We start from the raw sequence: 19363 nt of genomic DNA, 5'->3' as shown, positions 1-19363 counted from the left end.
ATAGGCCTTGCCTTAAAAATGCCAAAAGGTAAAATAAAAGAAAACATACATTAATACATATGTATACATAGATATATGCTTATTTTCTAGACTTCTCCATATCCTCTTATTCTGTCTTTGGAGAACCACTGCTGTGTGGAGCAGCAGACAATGATGGCCCAACTGCTGCAGTCAATTCTGGGAGACAAACTGCTCACCAAACCTCTCAATGACAAGCCGCTTCAGTGGCTACCATCACCAGAGGTAATACAGTCAGCCTTTCCTTAAAAGATTTTTCATTAAATGTACTCTAAAACCAGTAAAAGCAGTCTATCTGTAATGTTTTGAATTTTATGCAAAAGACAGTGCTTGATTTTCCTGGACTGTCATAACAGTTCTTCTATATAGGTTAACTGTGAGTATATCTGAGCATATGCCTTGTAATTCTCAACACCTCTAATCTGTAAGAATACATAGATTTCATTGACAATAGATGAAAAGCTATCCACAAAGTGCTTTTGAATACTTTGTGTATTTAAATGTGTTGGTCTCATTTTACCTTTAATATGTTAAGTCAAGTCACCTTTATTTATATAGCGCTTTTTACAATACAGATTTAAAGCAGCTTTAGGCCGTGTGTCCACCAAAGTGTTTTAGCCAGCTTAAAACGCTAGGCGCTCTGCTGAAAACGCCAAGCTGTGGGCGCTTGAGAGCATTTGGCAGCGTTGCGCTTTTTTCAGTTGAGACACTTTGCTTGTTATGATACGGAATATCCACGAAAGTGTTACTAGTATACATTTTTTTTTTTCCCTTATTATGCTTGTTGTTGTCATCTGTTGACGTTGTACAAGCAGAATATGGCGGTTGATCGGTGTGGTATTAGTCCCGCACCTCCTCCACTGTGATTGGACGGTTGGGTAAAAAGTGACAGTGATGAGCGCTGCGTTTTACCCGAAGTTGAACATTCTTCAACTCTCGGTGACATGTAAAAAACACTGAGTGCTCAGCGCTTCAGCGTGAAAAAGACGCTCAGCGCCTCGTTACGCTCATGTCGTTTTAAAATATGCCAGCCGCGTGAAAAAACACTTTGGTGGACACACGGCCTTACAGTGATAACTGGAAAATAATACAACAAAGATTTCTGCTGTACAGCAGATCGAGAAGAAAATAGCATCATAGTCCAGCTTAAGTAAGTTCAGTGATGGTTAATTTTTGTTGTAAAAAAGTTATTAGTTTAGTTAATTTATATGTATATATATATAGCCGCTCTGGAGAAAACAGTGATGTCATTGTCCAGCTCAGTTCAGTTCTCATATAATGGTGTCAATGCAGGCAGATCAATAATATTGTTGAATATTAAGTGTCCCCAACTAAGCAAGCCAAAAGCCAAAGGTGACAGTGACAAGGAACCAAAACTCCATCAGGTGACAGAATGGAGAAATTAGCAAGTGTTATTTCTGCTATTATACAATTCCATGTTCAACACCAGGGCCTTATCTGTATCTGGAGCCCCAGTGCAGGTTGTTGCTGTAGGATTTCCTCGATTGAAATCATGGTCCTGGGGGTGTGGGTGGGGCGTGGATGGGATGGATGGGTACCCCTCGGGTTGAAATAGCAGGGACCCCCTGAAAGTCAGGGGCCCTGAGCAATGTCACCACCTTTCTCCCCTCTAGTGGCCCTGCTTAACACTGAAATAATAACCGAAATAATATTATAATGCTAAAATGTAGATATGTGTGGTGATAGATAAAAAAAAAGCTATAGAGATATATTTTTTATGGCAGGACCTAAAAGGGAAGATCTTGATAAAAGCAAAGAAGATCAAAGTGAAGCAGGACAGCTCCAGCTCTGACTCAAGCTCCTCAGATGATGAATCTAAAGCTGAAAGCAAGCCTAAAGCACGGAAGGTCAGCGTCTGTCTTTTTGCTACTTGTTTTGTGCAAATATTAGGGGTGTAACAATATATCGTGTCACAATATATCGCAATACAAAAATGCAACAATATAGTGACAATATGTATTGTGTATAATTCACCCAAAATGAAAATTACTGTGCATGAAAAAATTCAAGTTTTAGTGTCAGTGCTACATTAAACTACTATATATAATGTTGAATATAATGTATAATAATGCAATGGGGGAATATTTGTGGGTCCTGATAAGATAAAAAATATCTTATGTTACCAGGAAAAAGTTGCCTACATTATTTTAAATATATCTAGTCAGTGACAGAGTGGAAGCATATTTATCTGAAATAATTATGTATTTTCAGCTTCAGAATCATGAATATTTTTATTCTGGTGTCACTATTTTCCTGTGCATTGGGTTACCAGCACCAAGTCCAAGCCTATTCATTTCCACACCCAATGCAATACCAAATTTAGCATTTTAATCAACAGTAAATGTTTTGTTAACCTTTTACCATATGTCTTGGAGTATCGCAATAATATTGTATCGTCAGTTCAGTATTGTGATATGTATCGAATCGTGACATGAGGGTATCGTTACACCCCTAGTATATATACGTTTCTATTTGCATTTGTATGTACGCTAACTTCAAAAGTTTGGATCTAGTTCGATTTTTTTATGTTTTTGAAAGAAGTCTCTTTAAAAAAAAAAGCCTCTCACCAAGGCTGCTTTTATTTGATCAAAAATACAGTAAAAACAGTAATTTTGTGAAATATTATTACAATTGATATAGCTGTTTTCTATTTTCTATGTAATTTATTCATGGTATGGCAAAGCTATATTTTCAGCAGCCATTACTCCCGTCTTCAGTGTCACATGATCCTTCAGAAATCATTCTGATTTGGTCCTTTAGAAATACTTCTGATTGATCCTTCAGAAATCATTCTGATTTGGTCCTTTAGAAATAATTCTGATTTGGTGCTCAAGAAATATTTCTTATTATGAATGTTGAAAACAGGGGCAAGTTGTAAAAGCCACTATGTGAAGACCGTGTCTTAAAAGCTTAGTTCACCCAAAAATAAAAATTATTTTATTAATTACTCACCCTCATGTTGTTCCAAACCCTTAAGACTTTTGTTCATCTTCTGAACATAAATGAAGATCTTTTTGATGAAATCTGAGAGCTTTCTGTCCCTCAATAAGACAGCCACGCAACTGACACTTTGACGCTTCAAAAATAATTATAAAGAAATCGTAAAATAATCTATATGAATTGAGCGGTTTAGTCCAAAAGTTTCTGAAGAGACACGATCGCTTCATATGATGAACAGATTGAATTCAGGCTTTTATTCACATATAAACATTTATCAGCTCACTCATCAGTTGAGGTAAACAGAAGCTTGACGCGTGAGAACCAATAAGGTTCATTCTCATGTTACACAGCACGTTTGAGCTTCCGCAAGAGGTTTGTTTAATCTGTTCATCATATAAAGCGATCACTTCTTCATAATATTTGGTCTACACCTCTCAATTCATATGGATTAGTGTTACGATCTCTTTTTGAACTTATTCAAGTGTCAAAGTGTCAGTTGCGTAGCTGTCTATGGAGGGATAGAAAGCTCTCAGATTTCATCAAAAAGATCTTCATTTGTGTTCCGAAAATGAACGAAAGTCTTACGGGTTTGGAACGACATGAGTTGACATTAATGAAAGAATTTTCATTTTTGGGTGAACTATCCCTTTAAGAACTAGTTAGATAAGAGGTAATCAGTCTTACTTTTCCTATTCAAATTCTATTCCTATTCGACTTCTCTACCTTTTTATGTAACTGACTTAAAAAAAAATTGATGACTAAGTTTTAAGACTCGTCTAAGCGGTTTATGCAACAGGCCACTTTTGTGCTGGTTAATAATTTTGTCGAAACCATGATACATTGTCTCCAGGATTATTTGATGAAAAGAAAGTTCAAAATTACAGAATTTATTTGAAATAGAAATATTTTGTAACAATGTAAAAGTCTTTACTGTCCCTTTTGATAAATTTAGTGCCTTGCTGAATAAAATTATTAATTTCTTTAAAAAAATCTTACTGACCCCAAACTTTTGAACTGTACACATGTTTGGGTAGGTGTATCTTGCTCATATCACTACTCATTTCATATCATTACTTTTGTTTTTATTTTACTCATTTAATAATTTTTTGCAGTCTGGCAGTTTGACAATTTTATTTGAGTACAATTTTTGCTTTTTCTTTTCCTCTGAAGGACTGTAAGTTGAGTCCAGAGCTCTCTGATCTGGTGGTGTATACCCGCAGTGTTGCCTTCAAACAATTTGATCCATCTGCCAAGAAACCTCCCAATGAGATGTCCTCTTTCTCTGAGAGTGATGCATTGAAACTAATCAAAGAATCAGGTACTATATCTACTATTGTGTTTATTAACATTCAGTGATAGAAATGGCATCTTAAATCTTTTTTGAATAAAATAGCTGACATTTTATGTATCTATACACAGAGTTAAATAAAAATATAGTAATTTGACAAAATTACTGCCTGAATGAAAATGTAAATTCAATCTTGAAATATTCTGTAAATTCACAAGTGATATTTGCAGTGATTTTTTTTTGTTTTCTACACGACATCTCATATTTCGTTTTTTTTTTTTTTTTACTTTTGAAAAAAAAACACGAATTTGTGTAAAACTATATATAAAATACTGCGGGTCTTTCAAAGAGGGGAAGCTCATTTTCGGCCGACAAAAAATGTCAATTTATTTATACGTAAAATTCTACGTTCCTTCTCAAGAAAATGCTCTGTGACCCTGTTGTACCAACTAGGCGTCTTTTCCAGTGACTTGACCAGTGTCCTCTCAATGGCCAGCAGAGCTATATAATTGTATAAATGTAACTAAATGCAAAAGTTCGTCGAGACAAACTTTAAGTTGGCTTGAGAAAGTTTGGACCAGAGCGTTTTTCGCTAGGCGGTTGCTAGGGTGTTCTGGATGGTTGCTATGGTGTTGCTAGGCGGTTGCTAGGGTGTTCTGGCTGGTTGCTAGGCGGTTGCTAGGGTGTTGTTAGGCGGTTGCTAGGGTATTCTGGGTGGTTGCTATGCTGTTGCTAGGTGGTTGCTAGGGTATTCTGGTTGGTTACTAGGGTGTTCTGGGTGGTTGCTAGGCGGTTGCTAGGGAGTTCTGGGTGGTTGCTATGGTGTTGCTAGGCGGTTGCTAAGGTATTTTGGGTGGTTGCTAGGCGGTTGCTAGGTCTTCTGGGTGGTTACTATGCTGTTGCTAGGCGGTTGCTAGGGTGTTCTGGGTGGTTGCTATGCTGTTGGTAGGCGGTTGCTAGGGAATTCTGGGTGGTTGCTAGGCAGTTGCTAGGGTGTTCTCGGTGGTTGCTATGGTGTTGCTAGGCGGTTGCTAGGGTGTTCTGGGTGGTTGCTATGGTGTTGCTAGGCGGTTGCTAAGGTATTCTGGGTGGTTGCTATGGTGTTGCTAGGCGGTTGCTAAGGTATTCTGGGTGGTTGCTATGTTGTTGCTAGGCGGTTGCTAGGGTGTTCTGGGTGGTTGCTAGGGTATTCTGGGTGGTTGCTAGGCGGTTGCTAGGGTGTTTTGGGTAGTTGCTAGGCGGTTGCTAGGGTGTTCTGGGTGGTTGCTATGGTGTTGCTAGGTGGTTGGTAGTTGTCACAGATGGTTACTATGGAGTCTTTATAGAGTTCTTAGCATGATCTTGGCATGATATAGCACTTAACTAATCGCTATTAGCATGTAGCTATTCACTGCTAGCATGTGTAGCATGTTGGAAGTGCTGTTTGCTAGCATGAGTCAAAAGAGCCAAACCTCATCTCTATACTATGTTCTGATACAGAGATATAGGTCTTGCAAAACGGTTGCTAGGGTACTCAAGTTTGGTTGCTATGGAGTTGCTTGGGAGCTGGGAGCTTTAAACGTAAGAAGTTTAAAGTGGTTTGAAGTTTAAAGTAGTTTAAAGTAGTTTGAAGTTTATGGCAGGTAGATAGATAAATAAGTTAGATAGATACACGCACCTCTAGGGCCATGAGTCGAACATGCCCATCGAGTTTCGTTCCGATCAGCCTCCGTTAACCTTGTCTAATAGGTGCTCAAATTTCATTGGTTGATGGCGGCCATGTTTTTCGAGATACGCCAATGTCCTCATAGACATACATGGTACCTTGGACCAAGACACTGCATACCAATTTTCAAGTCAATCGGACTAACGGTCACGTGGTCATAGCCCTTTTCATGTTTTTTTCATGTTATAGCGCCACCTAGTGATCAATCGTCGCGATTTTTTTACTGTGACCCCAGATTGAACTCATACACATGTGCACCAAGTTTGGTGAAGATATCTCATTTCCTTTTCGAGTTATAGCCATTTTTGTAAAATAGGCTCCTCCCACAACATTAATTTATCACCCCCTAGCGACCAGGAATCGAAATTTTGACTTTTTTTCGATAATTATTGATAATCAGACTCCAGAGAACATTTCTGCACTGGTTTGGTTCCAATCGGGCGAAAAACCTAGGACTAGTTCGCAAAAGTAGGTTTTTGACAAAATTCAAAATGGCGGAAAAATTTGCATACCGGAAATGAAATCGGAGATATACGTTTTGATCTTCAGGCGTCCAGCTTTCCATTGATATAAGACACTTGAGCCTACGACATACGGTCTAGGAGTTATGAGCAGTTTCGCGCTTTTGGTTGCTATAGCGCCACCTATGGGCCAATCGGGGTCATACTCTCTGATCCTCTCCTCGATTTTTGTACTACCATCTGGCAAAGTTTCAAGGTTCCAGCTCTTACGGTTTGGGCTGCACGATGCGTTTTACGGCGGAAGAATAATAATAATAATTAAAGCTGCAAGCAGCATTTATCGGGGTTCAAGCAGTTAAGGCCTTTAAGGCCTTTAAGCACAAAAGCATCAAAAGTTATTAGTTTTATTTAGCAAGCATCTAACCATTGACATAATAGATGAAAAAGACCATTTACAGCCAATACAGGCAATGTACCATAGGAAATATATGGTTTTAAAGCTTTTTTAACAGTTATAGCGCCACCTATGGTCTGATCTCCATAAAATTGCTTACTGTGACCTCAAATTGAACCCATACACATGTGTACTGAGTTTGGTGAAGATATCTCATTTACTTCTTGACTTATAGCCATTTTAGTAAAATAGGCTCCTCCCACAACAATTTACCACATTCTAGTATTATTTACTATGATTCTAGCATGATTGTGCTACAATAGTAATTGTTATATAAGTGATTTTTTAGTGTCTTATTGTTATATAAGTGATTTTTAGTGTATAATGAATGCAAAAGCATATGTGAGTAGACTTCATTAATAAGTAGAATGGCCAGCAGAGGGCAGTAGAAGACCAGTTATTGGCTCACTTTCACTTTAAACTTCATGATTTTCACCATTTTTCTGTACTAAAGCAAACCAGTTTTTCCATTTTAACTCCATAATGCATGTTTACACACACACACACACACACACACACACAAAGACAAATGTTGTTGTTTTTTCAATGCTATTGGGATATGTCATTATGAAAATATATTTCAATGGTCTATAAACATTTCACAAAGTCTTTGTAAGCTATTAATCAGATGATTCAGAATTTATTCAGAAACCTAAGACTACACACACACATTATGTTGTAGATACAGACATTTGAACTATATGATGTGATCAAACTGTCAATAATAATACTTTAACAGGTGGATTTTGACTAAATGTAATTGTAAATGTTAAAATAGTGATTTTATAAAGTCTAAATATAAATTATAGAACAATATGACAAAATTACTATTTTAAACAGCAGGGGGCAGTAAAATACCACTTATTGGCTTAATATGCCATTATATCCATATCGTTTTCACCTTTTTAACTGTTATAGAGGCAAATTTTGTCCGATCTGTCTGAAAATTTTCATGCATGTTCAGAGTAATATTTCACATGTTCTGACTTGTTTTTAAGAAGGTTTAAACATTCATTAAAGAGATATAGGCTTTCGGGGACACTTGGTAAAGGCTACATTTTGAAGTGAACCTATTATAGCTATCCAAATGAAGTAGTTCAACTTTTTCTGACAATTATTGTTCTAGTGAGTCCAGAGAATTGTATTGCACTAGTTTTGAACATTATGATATGAAAATTATATGATCAGAGATGGAAAAGACCATTTATAGCCAATACAGGCAGTTTACCATAGGAAATATATGGTTTTAAAGCCTTTTAACAGTTATAGCGCCAACTATAGTCCGATCTCCATAAAATTTTGCATGCTTGTTAATGATGGTATGTCACATATGCTCACAATTTTTGTGAAGTTCTGAGTTTTTGTTTAGGATTTATAGGCTTTTGATTGCATTTTGCCACGCCCATTTTATAAATGACCCTATTACAGCAATCCAAATGCAAAAGTTCAACTTTTTTTTGATAATTATTGATCTAGAGAGTCCAGAGAATTGTCCTAGACTGGTCTGGTTCCGATCGGGCGAAAAACCTAGGACTAGTTCGCAGAAGTAGGTTTTTAACATATTCATGAATATTTAATGAACGGTTTGATTGACAGCAATGGTTCTAGAGGCAAAGTTGTTCATCATGAGCAGATCTATCAAATGATATGCATTTTGTGACAATATGTGTAACACCACGTGATTACAGAGCCATAAAACTCGTTAGCGCCAACTAGTGGCCGATTTCTTTCAAAATTCTTACAGACCTCTAGGGCCATGAGACAAACATGCCCATCGAGTTTCGTTCCGATCGGCCTCCGTTAACCTTGTCTAATAGGTGTTCAAACTTCATTGGCCGATGGCGGCCATGTTTTTTGAGATACGCCAATGTCCTCATAGACATACATGGCACCTTGGACCAAGACACTGCATACCAATTTTCAAGTCAATCGGACTAACGGTCAGGTGGTTATAGCCTGTTTTATGTTTTTTTCATGTTATAGCGATTTTTTTACTGTGACCTCATATTGACCTCTTACATCTGTGTACCAAGTTTGGTGAAGATACCTCATTTACTTCTGGAGTTATAGCCATTTTAGTAAAATAGGCCCCTCCCACAACGTACGTTTTGGCGCCCCTTAGCGTCCGTGAATCGGAATTTCAACTTTTTTTCGATAATTATTGATATTCAGACTCTAGAGAACATTTCTGCACTGGTTTGGTTCCGATCGGGCGAAAAACCACGGACTAGTTCGCAAAAGTAGGTTTTTGACAAAATTCAAAATGGTGGAAAAATTTGCATACCGGAAATGAAATCGGAGGTATATATGTTATTCTCCAGGTGTCCAGCTTTCCAATGATATAAAACACTTGAGTCTACGACATACGGTCTAGGAGTTATGACCAGTTTCGCGCTTTTGGTTGCTATAGCGCCACCTATGGGCCAATCGAGGTCATAATTTGATAACCTCTCCTCGATTTTTGTACTATCATATGGCAAAGTTTCAAAGCTCTAGCCCTTACGGTTTGGGCTGCACGATGCGTTTTACGGCAGAATAATAATAATAATTAAAGCTGCAAGCAGCATTTATCGGGGTTCAAGCAGTTAAGGCCTTTAAGGCCTTTAAGGCCTTTAAGCACAAAAGCATCAAAAGTTATTAAGTTTTATTTAGCAAGCCAAAAAACTCGTTAGCGCCAACTAGTGGCCGATTTCTTTCAAAACTCTTACAGAGCTCTAGGGCCATGAGTCGAACATGCCCATCGAGTTTCGTTCCGATCGGCCTCCGTTAACCTTGTCTAATAGGTGCTCAAATTTCATTGGTCGATGGCGGCCATGTTTTTCGAGATACGCCAATGTCCTCATAGACCTACATGGCACCTTGGACCAAGACACTGCATACCAATTTTCAAGTCAATCGGACTAACGGTCACGTGGTCATAGCCCTTTTCATGTTTTTTTCACATTATAGCGCCACCTAGTGATCAATCGTCGCGATTTTTTTACCGTGACCCCAGATTGAACTCATACACATGTGTACCAAGTTTGGTAAAGATATCTCATTTACTTCTTGAGTTATAGCCATTTTAGTAAAATAGGCTCCTCCCACAACATTAATTTATCACCCCCTAGCGACCAGGAATCGAAATTTCGATATTTTTTCGATAATTATTAGTAATCAGACTCCAGAGAACATTTCTGCACTGGTTTGGATCCGATTGGACAAAAAACCAGGGACTAGTTCGCAAAAGTAGGTTTTTGACTACATTCAAAATGGCGGACAATTTGCATATAGTAAATGAAATCGGAGATATACGTTTTGACCTTCAGGTTCCCAGCTTTCCATTGATATAAGACACTTGAGTCTAGGACATACGGTCTAGGAGTTATGAGCAGTTTTGCGCTTTTGGTTGCTATAGCGCCACCTATGGGCCAATCTGGGTCATGTTTTGATAGGTTCTCCCCAAATTGAGTACTACCATTTGGCCAAGTTTCAAGGTTCCAGCATTTACGGTTTGGGCTGCACGATGCGTTTTAGGGGAGAATAATATAATAATAATAATAATTAAAGCTGCAAGCAGCATTTATCGGGGTTCAAGCATTTAAGGCCTTTAAGCACATAAGCATTTAAGACATTAAGATTTATTTAGAAAGCTTTTAACCACTGAAATAATAGATGGAAAAGTCCATTTACAGCCAATACAGGCAAGCTTTTTAACAGTTATAGCGCCACCTATTGTCCGATCTCCATGAAACTTTGCACGCTTGTTTACAATGTTATGGCACATATGCTCACCAATTTTTGTGAAGTTCTGAGTTTTCGTTTAGGATTTATAGGCTTTTGAGTGCATTGTGCCACGCCCATTTTCTTTATGACCCAATATACCCATGCGAAAAATGCTAAAGTTCAACTTTTTTTTGATAATTATTTATCTAGAGAGTCCATAGAATTGTCCTAGACTTGTTTGGTTCCGATCGGGCGAAAAACCTAGGACTAGTTCGCAAAAGTAGGTTTTTAACATAATTACGAATATTTAATGAACGGTTTGATTGACAGCAATAGTTCTTGAGGCAAAGTTGTTCAGCATGAGCAGATCTATCAAATGATATGCATTTTGTGACAATAAGTGTAACACCACGTGATTACAGAGCCATTAAACTCGTTAGCGCCAACTAGTGGCCGATTTCTTTCAAAATTCTTACAGACCTCTAGGGGCTTGAGCCGAACATGCCCACTGAGTTTCGTTCTGATTGGCCTCCGTTAACCTTGTCTAATAGGTGCTCAAACTTCATTGGCCGATGGCGGCCATGTTTTTCGAGATACACCAATGTCCTCATAGATATACATGACAGCTTGGACCAAGACACTGCATACCAATTTTCAAGTCAATCGGACTAACGGTCAGGTGGTTACAGCCTGATTTATGTTTTTTTCATGTTATAGCGCCACCATGTGGCCAATCGCCGCAATCTTTTTACTATGACCTCAGATTGACCTCTTACACATGTGTACCGAGTTTGGTGAAGATACCTCATTTACTTCTGGAGTTATAGCCATTTTAGTAAAATAGGCTCCGCCTTCTTCAAACATTTTGGCGCCTCTTAGCGACCGTCAATCGAAATTTCAACTTTTTTTCGATAATTATTGATATTCTGACTCCAGAGAACATTTCTGCACTGGTTTGGTTCCGATCGGACACAAAACCAGGGACTAGTTCGCAAAAGTAGGTTTTGGACATAATTCAAAATGGCGGAAAATTTGCATACCGGAAATGAAATCCTTGAGGCCTTTTTTGTTCGGCTTGACCCAAGGATTCCAATGATATAAGACACTTGAGTCTGTGACAAACGGTTAATGAGATTTAAGCAAAAATGTGATTTTTTTTTGTTTTTTGCACTGTAGCGCCACCTATGGGCCAATCGGGGTCATATTTTGATAACCTCTCCTCGATTTTTGTACTACCATCTGGCAAAGTTTCAAGTCTCTAGCATTTACGGTTTGGGCTGCACGATGCGTTTTACGGCAGAAGAAAAATAATAATAATTAAAGCTGCAAGCAGCATTTATCGGGGTTCAAGCAATTAAGGCCTTTAAGGCCTTAAAGCACAAAAGCATAAAAAGTTATTAAGTTTTATTTAGCAAGCATGTAACCACTGACATCATAGATGGAAAAGATCATGTTCTAGCATGATTTACCATGATATACCACATTCTAAAATGATTTACCATAAATCATCATGATTTATCATGGTTTACCATGATTTACCCTGTTCTAGCATAGTTTACCATGATTTACCATGTTCTAGCATGATATACCACGTTCTAGAATGATTTACTAGGATTCTTACATGATTTACCTTGATACACCATATTCTATTATTATTTACTATGACTTACCATGTTTCTAGCGTGATTTACCATGATTTACCACATTACTAGCAATTATGTGAAGTGTCAGTGCATATGAAGTGATAAACACTGACAAAATATGATTGTGTTATAATAGTTATTGTTATACAAGTGATTTTTTTTAGTGTCTACTCCTAAATATGAATGAATCCAAAAGCACATGTGAAAAGACTTCATTAATAAGTAGAATGGCCAGCAGAAGCCAGTAGAAGACCACTTATTGGCTCACTTTCACTTTAAACTTCATGATTTGCACCAGTTTTCTGCACTAAATCAAACCAGTCTTTCCATGTTAACTCAATAATGCATGCTTACACACACACACACACACACACACAAATATGTTTTTTGGATATGTTATTGAGAAAATATATTTAATTGTATAAAAATAGGCATTTCTTTGTGATCTAATAATATAAAACTATGTTACCAGTATAGGGCTGTAAAGATTCCTCGATTATAGTCAAGTACCAGATTTTAAAAAATCCTTGATTGCAATTTACCCCTCGAGTAATTGGCAAAATACTGAAAGTGGTGCATTCCACAGACGAGAATCCAACAACCGCAGAATTACAGTTTTCTAGGACAACGCGATATTTAAACAGGGCTCCAGACTAACTTTTTTTACTAGGAGCGCTGTAGCCCCTGACTGAAAATTTTAGGAGCACAAGCAGAAAATTTAGGGGCACACCTTAAATCAACTTGCAATGCAATTATTCAAATTTCCCCCAAAATAACTACTGACAAATTATTTAATAATAAATAGACTTAATGTACAGATATTACAATGTGCAGTTTTATTTTAAGTTCACAGGCACCAGACTAACATCTGAGGGAAGCGGCACCGCAGACACTGAGTTTTACAAAAAAATATCTGGTAGCACTGGGGCTGACAATAAAGCACTAAGCTTAGTTTAGGGTGTAGATGAAATTAACTTTAATTATTATCATTCATAATGTCTTAATATTAATTAAAAAGCAAACCGAGTGAAATGAATTATATTAGGGAGTGAAAATAGCCAATAAGCATCCTACTGTTTACAATGGTAATTTATTTATTTTATTATTTTTAAATAAGTGTATAAATAAGAGTTTAAATAAGACCATTTTTGAAGGATGAACAAAAAAAATGTGTTGGTCATCACATTAAAAATAACATTTATATATGATAGTTTTGAAGTGCTGGAAAAAGATGAGTAGCCTAACAGTTAGTACTTGTAAGCGTTTGACTATTTCTGTCACATTATGGTTACAGTTACTACATTAAATCCATGGTGAATGTCGCTGATTTGTGGTCTGAAAGCCCAGTGTTTCTCCTGGTTTCCACATCAGCGCTGTTTGATCTGATATCTGATTATGTTATTAATTCTGAGGCAAATTCAGTGGATTTCTTCACTGGATCTCCAGAGTCTGGATCTCCTAGTAACAGTGTCGCGTGATCGAGATCGGCCCGCGACTGGCAAGTTCGGGCTGCTGCGCTCATAGGCTGCGCCATAGATATCATATATAAACGCGTTTATATATTATATCTATGGGCTGCGCTGTCTATTATTGATTCGAACTAATAAACGGTCTGTGAAGCATAAAGGAGTAAGTTAGCGCATTTTCGTTCCGCTTTCATTTTGTTTGGATTCGCTGCTCGAATTCAATGCAGATTAGCCTACATGTTAAAATTACCTCAGCTCCGTCCACAGTAAACGCTGCTCCAAGCAAACTCAGTCTCTGCAGTGCTGTTTGTTTAGGTTTCCAATAACGTGCAAATATGGGAACGCAAGTCGGACGCAGTTTGTGTTTCATAGTTGCACTGTTATCATTTGTGGAGCACATCTGGGTTTCTCAAACTGCTGTTCATCGCAATTTCAAAATAAAAGTTTAAACTCTTGCTCTGAGTTTGCATGTTTTGATGTGCACATGTTCTCGTTCAAGAAATTACAGTGACTGTAGCATTTCTATCGTACAGAAGTGGCCAAATATTAAAGGTTAAGTTGACATTTGAATTAATTGTTTGGACAATATTAAACAAGGATTTGATAATGCCAGGCTTAGTGTAACAACAACCAGGCCGCTGGCGCCCTCTGCAGGCATTTGTTATTTATGTACATAAGTTATGTTTATATTAGTTTATATAATTTATTTTACATGGGTATATTTTAACAGTGTTCTTCAGTAAAACCAATATAATTACTTACTTTGATACTTTACTTGAACCAATTATTGTGGCTTGTTATTATATATTTGTATTTTAAGTAATTTTAAAGGCTGTTGTTAACTTGAATCTATTTTTTACCACAATTTTTTTTATCCGATTACTTGAATAGAATACTCGATTACTAAAATAATCGATAGCTACAGTCCAATTATAATAAAAAAGATTGCTGTTTAAAGCATTTGTTTGTTTCCCAATACTGAAAGCTAATGAAAACGTAATGTGTAATCCTACTGCTCCCTCAAGTGGACAAAAGTGGTATTATAGCTTGCATTTTACAATTGAAGTGTTTGAATGAATGAGTGAATGAATGGGAATTTGGTTTTTCACTTATATCTCGGTAACCAGAACGCGAAAAATTCTGAAACTCAGAGCATAGATAGTGCTCGAGGAGCCCTGTTGAATGACACCATCACTTTGTTTTTGGGCGATTAGGGCCGGAAGTTATGACTGTTCAAAGCTAGCCAACGACGGGCCCTTTCCAACGAGCTCTCACACAAGGTTCGGGGTGGTCTGGGTCAGGAGTTACGGCTGTTCAAAGTCGGGGGTCCCGCCGACTAGCGTTCCCCGGGGGTTGCGCTCCCGAGGCCCGCGACGACACGTTTCGATCAAGAGCCTGGAGAGGACCTTACCATCAAAATTTGAGCGCGCAACGACTTTCCGTTTTCGAGTTATGAGTGAATTTGTATTCGGGGGCGTGGCTTAAATGCCCGTTTTACTTTCGTTTTCCATTTCCATATCTCAGTGACACAATTGTCAATCACAATTGTGACACAATACTCCAATAGATGAGTTTTGACAAAATGTCATTGTAAATGTTAAAATAATGATTTTATAAAGTCTAAATATGAATTACATAACAATATTAGGCAGCAGTATGATGAAATGACAGCAGGGGGCAGTAAAATACCACTTATTTCATTTTCACCTTTTTAACTGTTATAGAGGCAAATTTTGTCTGATCTGTCTGAAATTTTTCATGCTTATTAAGAGTAATTTCATGTTCTGACTTGTTTTTAAGAATATAGCATTCATTTAAAAGATATAGGCTTTTGGGACACTTGGTCAAGGCAATTTACCATAGGAAATGTATGTTTTTCAAAGCTTTTTAACAGTTATAGCGCCACCTATAGTCCGATCTTCATGACATTTTGCATGCTTGTTAATGATGTTATGTTACATATGCTCACCAATTATTGTGAAGTTCTGAGTTTTCGTTTAGGATTTATAGGCTTTTGAGTGTTTTTTTGTCCCTCCCCTTTCCTAAATGACCCTGTTACAGCCAGGCAAATGCAAAAGTTCAACTTTTTTTCGATAATTATTGATCTTGAGAGTCCAGAGAATTGTCCTAGACTGGTCTGGTTCCGATTGGGCGAAAAACCAGGGACTAGTTCGCAAAAGTAGGTTTTTAACATGTTCGCGAATATTTAATGAACGGTTTGATTGACAGCAATGGTTCTAGAGGCAAAGTTGTTCAGCATGAGGAGATCTATCAAATGATATGCATTTTCTGATGAAATTTGTAACACCACGTGATTACAGAGCCTTAAAACTCGTTAGCGCCAACTAGTGTCCGATTTCTTTCAAAATTCTTACAGACCTCTATGGCCTTGAGCCAAACATGCCTACTGAGTTTCGTTCCGATCGGACTCCATTAACCTTGTCTAATAGGTGGTCAAACTTCATTGGCCGATGGCGGCCATGTTTTTTGAGATACGCCAATGTCCTCATAGACATACATGGCAGCTTGGACAAAGACACTGCATACCAAATTTCAAGTCATTCGGACAAACAGTCCGGTGTTTATATGTTTCTTTCATGTTATAGCGCCACCATGTGGCCAATCGACGCGATTTTTTTAGTGTGACCCCAGACTGACCTCCTACACATGTGTATCTAGATTGGTGAAGGCAGCTAATTTACTTCTCAAGTTATAGCCATTTTAGTAAAACAGGCTCCTCCCACAACGTTAATTTTGCGTCTGCTAGCAACCGTGAATGGAAATTTCCACTTTTTTTTCGATAATTATTAATAATCAGACTGTAAAGAACATTTCTGCACTTGTTTGGTTCCGATCGGGCGAAAAACCACAGACTACTTTGCAAAAGTAGGTTTTTGACAAAATTCAAAATGGCGGAAAAATTTGCATACCGGAAATGAAATCGGAGATATACGTTTTGCCCGTCTTGAGCCAAGGATTACAGTGATATAAGACACTTGAGTCTACGACAAACCGTCTAGGAGTAATTAGCGATTTCGTACTTTTGCTTACTATAGCGCCACCTATTGGCCAATCGGGGTCATAATTTGATAACCTCTCCTCGATTTTTGTACTACCATCTGGCAAAGTTTCAAGTCTCCAGCACTTACGGTTTGGGCTGCACGATGCGTTTTACAGGAGAATAATAATAATAAAAATCAGGACAATTACAATAGGGTTTCAGCACTTCGTGCTTGAACCCCTAATAAAAATCAGTACAATTACAATAGGGTTTCAGCACTTCGTGCTTGAACCCCTAATAATAATTAAAGCTGCAAGCAGCATTTATCGGGGTTCAAGCTATTAAGGCCTTTAAGGGGTTTTAAGCACAAAAGCATCAAAAGTTATCAGGTTTTATTTAGCATGTAACCACTGACATAATAGATGGAAAAGACCATTTACAGCCAATATAGGCATTGTACCATAGGAAATATATGGTTTTAAAGCTTTTTAACAGTTATAGCGCCACCTATGGTCCGATCTCCATAAAATTTGGCATGCTTGTTAATGATGTTATGTCACATATGCTCACCGATTTTTGTGAAGTTCTGAGTTTTCATTTAGGATTTATAGGATTTTTAATGTATTTTGCCACGCCCTTTTTTTAAATTACCCTATTAGAGCCATCCAAATGCAAAATTTCAACTTTTTTTTGATAGTTTTTGATCTAGAGAGTCCAGAGAATTGTCCTAGACTGGTCTGGTTCCGATCGGGCGAAAAACCTAGGACTAGTTCGCAAAAGTAGGTTTTTAACATGTTTGCGAATATTTAATGAACGGTTTGATTGACAGCAATGGTTCTTGAGGCAAAGTTGTTCAGGATGAGGAGATCTATCAAATGATATGCATATTATGTGGATATTTGTAACACCACGTGATTACAGAGCCGTAAAACTCGTTAGCGCCAACTAGTGGCCGATTTCTTTCAAAATTCTTACAGACCTCTAGGGCCTTGAGTCGAACATGCCCATCGAGTTTCGTTCCGATCGGCCTCCGTTAACCTTGTCTAATAGGTGCTCAAATTTCATTGGCCGATGGCGGCCATGTTTTTTGAGATACGCCAATGTCCTCATACACATACATGGCACCTTGGACCAAGACACTGCATACCAATTTTCAAGTCAATCGGACTAACGGTCAGGTGGTTATAGCCTGTTTTAAGTTTTTTTCATGTTATAGCGCCACCATGTGGCCAATCGCCGCGGTTTTTTTACTGTGACCTCAGATTGACCTCTTACACATGTGTACCAAGTTTGGTGAAGATACCTCATTTACTTCTGGAGTTATAGCCATTTTAGTAAAATAGGCCCCGCCCACAACGTACGTTTTGGCGGCCCTTAGCGTCCGTGAATCGAAATTTCAACTTTTTTTCGATAGTTTTTGATATTCAGGCTCTAGAGAACATTTCTGCACTGGTTTGGTTCTGATCGGGCGAAAAACCTAGGACTAGTTCGCAAAAGTATGTTTTTGACAAAATTCAAAATGGCGGAAAATCTATCATGGCGGAAATGAAATCGGAGATATACGTTTTGTTCGTCAGGCGTCCAGCTTTCCAATGATATAAGACACTTGAGTCTACGTCATACGGTCTAGTAGTTATGAGCAGTTTTGCGCTTTTGGTTGCTATAGCGCCACCTATGGGCCAATCGGGGTCATACTTTTATAGGTTCTCCCCAAATTGAGGACTACCATTTGGCCAAGTTTCAAGGTTCCTGCTCTTACGGTTTGGTCTGCACAATGCGTTTTAGGGGGAAATAATAATAATAATAATTAAAGCTGCAAGCAGCATTTATCGGGGTTCAAGCAGTTAAGGCCTTTAAGGCATTTAAGCACAAAAGCATCAAAAGTTATTAAGATTTATTTAGGAAGCATGTAACCACTGACATAATAGATGGAAAAGACCATTTACAGCCAATACAGGCAATTTGCCATGGGATATATATGGTTTTAAAGCTTTTTAACAGTTATAGCGCCACCTATGGTCCGATCTCCATAAAATTGTTTACTGTGACCTCAAATTGAACCCATACACATGTGTACTGAGTTTGGTGAAGATATCTCATTTACTTCTTGAGTTATAGCCATTTGAGTAAAATAGGCTCCTCCCACAACGATTTGCCACATTCTAGAATTATTTAATATGATTCTAGCATGATTTACTATCATATACCATGTTCCAGAATGATTTATTAGGATTCTAGCATGATTTACCTTGATACACCTCATTTCAGTATTATTTACTATGATTTACAATGTTTCTAGCATGATTAACCACATTACTAGCAATTATGTGAAGTGTCAGTGCAAATGAGGTGATGAACACTGACAAAATATTATTGTGTTATAATAGTTAGTTATATACGTGATTTTTGTGTGTGTGTCCAAGTATGAATGCAAAAGCACATGTAAAATATTTCATTATTAAGTAGAATGGCCAGCAGAGGGCACTAGAAGACCACTTATTGGCTCACTTTCACTTTAAACCAGTTTTCTGCACTAAAGCAGAAGCAGAAGAACGTATATCTCCGATTTCATTTCCGCCATGATAGATTTTCCGCCATTTTGAATTTTGTCAAAAACATACTTTTGCGAACTAGTCCTAGGTTTTTCGCCCGATCAGAACC

General features: G+C 37.7%; 1 protein-coding gene across 2 annotated transcripts in view; it reads left to right on the top strand.

The window, feature by feature from the left end:
• The window catches only part of plcd3b (phospholipase C, delta 3b), a 174765-nt gene that overhangs the window by 18362 nt on the left and 137040 nt on the right, over positions 1–19363 (top strand). For both annotated transcript variants that reach the window (XM_084134388.1, XM_084134389.1), the window contains exons 9-11: positions 91–243; positions 1764–1886; positions 4150–4297. In XM_084134388.1, coding sequence (XP_083990514.1) covers positions 91–243; positions 1764–1886; positions 4150–4297 — 424 coding nt within the window. The remainder of the gene's footprint in view (positions 1–90; positions 244–1763; positions 1887–4149; positions 4298–19363) is intronic.

This window comes from Abramis brama (assembly GCF_963993115.1).
Source record: "Abramis brama genome assembly, chromosome: 14".
NCBI classification, from domain to species: domain Eukaryota; kingdom Metazoa; phylum Chordata; class Actinopteri; order Cypriniformes; family Leuciscidae; genus Abramis; species Abramis brama.
This window is presented reverse-complemented; position numbering and strand designations above follow the sequence as displayed.